This window comes from Suricata suricatta, chromosome 8, assembly GCF_006229205.1.
Source record: "Suricata suricatta isolate VVHF042 chromosome 8, meerkat_22Aug2017_6uvM2_HiC, whole genome shotgun sequence".
In the NCBI taxonomy this organism is placed as follows: domain Eukaryota; kingdom Metazoa; phylum Chordata; class Mammalia; order Carnivora; family Herpestidae; genus Suricata; species Suricata suricatta.
This window is the reverse complement of record NC_043707.1, coordinates 1,095,524-1,098,451: the sequence shown is the minus strand read 5'-3', so window position 1 is coordinate 1,098,451 and position 2,928 is coordinate 1,095,524. Positions and strand designations below refer to the sequence as shown.

General features: G+C 50.9%; 1 protein-coding gene across 1 annotated transcript in view; it reads left to right on the top strand.

Moving 5' to 3' along the window:
* C8H16orf91 (chromosome 8 C16orf91 homolog) overlaps nt 1–862 on the top strand; it is a 1,083-nt gene extending 221 nt beyond the window's left edge. Inside the window, exon 2 of the mRNA XM_029947788.1 lies at nt 4–862. Within this exon, the coding sequence (XP_029803648.1) occupies nt 4–379 (376 nt within the window). The 3' untranslated portion in view covers nt 380–862. The remainder of the gene's footprint in view (nt 1–3) is intronic.
* The last annotated feature ends 2,066 nt before the right edge of the window (nt 863–2,928 follow it).

Here is a 2,928-nt window from a genome sequence, read left to right as displayed (position 1 = left end):
CAGGGCCGTCCCGGCGCTGAGGTTCGTGCGCTGGGCCTCCCGCCCCCTGCAGCGGCCGCCCGGCGTCCGGGCTCAGGGCCAGCCCGCGGCCGCGGCCGAGGAAGAGGACGACCCTAACCGCCCCATTCGCTTTTCCTCCAGCAAAGCCACCCCGTCCCGCTGGACGGTGCAGCAGTCCCTGGGAGGGGAGCAGCAGCGGCCCTGGTGGAGGGTGCTGCCCTTCAGCCTCGCGCTCATGGCTCTGGTCGCCTGGTGCTACTTCAGGCAGGAGACCAGCGCTGACCGGTGGCTGAAACAGGTGTTGGGCGAAGAGGAGCCGGAGCCCGACGAGGGTTCTCAGGAGCCTGGAGCTCCGGCCGCCCACCAGGCGAAAACTTAACGGGGTGCTGGCGGGGACTTGCAGCGAGGGGACAGGCGGCCGCCCTTAGGCTTTTGACGTCGCGTTTGACCGTTTCTGCCTCGGTTATGCGCATCCCCAGAGGGAAGGACTTGGCGCAGCTGGCCCCAGACCCGCGCGAAGGCAGAGCAGAATGTCCGCAGATCGGAACCGGCTCTTTGCCTCATACTTGATGCCCAACGAACACGTCCAAAAGGCGTTTCATCTTCCGACCCGCGGAAAAAGTTTTGGCTGCACTATGTGCTGTTGGATTTGTCATGTGTCTTGCTGCAGCACGATCGTGTTTGCAAAGCAATTCTGGTGACACTTGCAATCCAGTGTGACCCAGTCTGCAGGTCGTTTGCTTTCTGTGACAGTAACTGGGAGAAGAGTTCACCTTTTTGTGTTGTAATGTGCTGTGTGTAAATAGACGTTAGTTTTACTAACTAACGGACAATAAAGTTTAATTCGGCAATGTGGAATTAAGCCAATTCCTTCACTTTTTCGCATCTCATTAAACAAAAAGTATGTGTGTGGGGGGTGCCTTTTAGTCCTTTACAGTTCCTTTGTTTTTCTGTTTTTCCAAAATAGGAACTGAGGAAAGAAACCTAAATGTAAATTGTGGAACTTACAAAGGATACCAGAAAAGATGAACTTGCTTGGCTTTACCAATTTTTATTTTTAGCAAGATAATAACTTTCCGAGTAGAATAAAACTGATAAGTATTCTGTTTTTTTAAATGTTTTGAGGAAGAGTGGACGTGTTTGTGCGGGGGAGGGGCAGAGAGAGAGAGGACAGAGGATCTGTAACAGGCCTTGTGCGGACAACAGCTCAAACTCTTAACTCGGGAACCAGGAGATGATTCAGGACCTGAGCTGCAGTCGGTCATTTAACTGAGACTCCCAGGTGCTCGGATCGGAATTTTCTTTTGACAAATTACAGGCAATACTTTTGGGAATCTAAATGATACGCTTTTCAGTACCACTTAGTAAGAAGCTGCTTAATTGTGATTTAAATTCAAGATAAACAAAAGGAAGGTTTTATTCGCTTCTGTTTGTGGTGGAAGGTTTTATCCTGGCATGTCGGTGGTGCTGAAGTTAACTGGCGGTTTCTTTCATTCGGGTGTTGGGAAACTGTTGGCTACAGGGCAGCACACCGGCTTCCCGAAGGCTCTCTCTGCTGGTGCGCTTCCAGTGTCGGGCCCACGGCCCACCAGGTGAATTATGCTCGTTTGGCGAGTGGGGTTAATAGGTGTCGTAGATATTTTAAAAATTGTTTTTAAAGTAAGCTCCATGCCCCATGTGGGGCTCGACCTCATGACCCCAAGATCAAGAATCACCTGCTCTACAGACTAAGCAAGCCAGGAGCCCCCAACTATATTTATTTTTTAAAGGTATCAAGGTTTGGAAAGATTGACCTAATTCGAGCTCCGGCCCCGTTGTTCTCTGGGAGGGAACAGAGAACCGAGCCGCCCTCTCTCTGTCCTGCCTCGGTCCTTCTCTGTTTCATTGTGAACTGTCTTGTTTGAGCAACAGTCATCCAAACCAGGACGCTTAACTTTTCTCTTCCTAGCTTTTGCAGGACATAAAAAGACCTAATGAAAAGAATTTTTGTTTAAATTGAAAGTTACTCTCATATGGCGAAAGCAATGTGATTTATCGGGAAAAATTAGACACTGTCCTAAGCAAAAGGAAGAGCATCAGAAGCACTAACGATGCCACCAAGTAGGGATGGCCACTGTGACCACGGTGGGTATTGCTGTCTTTGACCGCACGTCCTACGAGCTGGGAGTAAGTCCTGAGTGTGTCCTGGGCGCTGACCGTGAGGGCTTTTCTGCCTCACGACCTCACACCCCAGACCTGTGCGGGCTCTGCCCTGAGCAAAAGGAAGACCTGAGGCCAGCTGGCGGGTGCCAGCATGAGCAGGCCCTTCCGACGCCTGGTCTTTGCAAAGGGCTGGCGGCAGGCGGAGAGCTGAGCGTCACCTCCGTCCTTTCGGCCTTTACCCTGCAGTTCGCGCCTCTTCCTGCCCAGCCACGCTTCTCCGGGGCTCCTGTGTTGGGGGTTTTGTTCAGAACAAAAAAATATCTGCCTACTCCATGGGCTTTGTTTTAATCTGCTTAAAATTTTTTTTAATGTTTACTTATTTTTGAGGGAGAGACACACAAAGCCTGAGTGGGGGAGAGGGAGACACAGAATCGGAAGCAGGCTTCAGGCTCTGAGCTGTCTGACAGCCAGAGACAGGGCTGGAACTCGTGAACCCCAAGATCATGACCGGAGCCAAAGTCAGACGGACACTCAACTGACTGAGCCACCCACGTGCCCCTCAATTTGCTTTAAAAAAAAAAGTGAACTCTTTTTGATTAATTGATTAATTTAACTAGAGGGGAGAGGGGCAGAGAGAGAGAAAGAGACTCCATCTTTGCTGATAGCCCAGAGCTGGAGGCCAGGCTGAACTCCCCAAACATGAGATCATGACCTGAGCCAGAATCACAAGTCCGACCCTTAATGACTGAGCTTCCCAGGTGTCCTGGATTCTTTCTTTAAAATCAG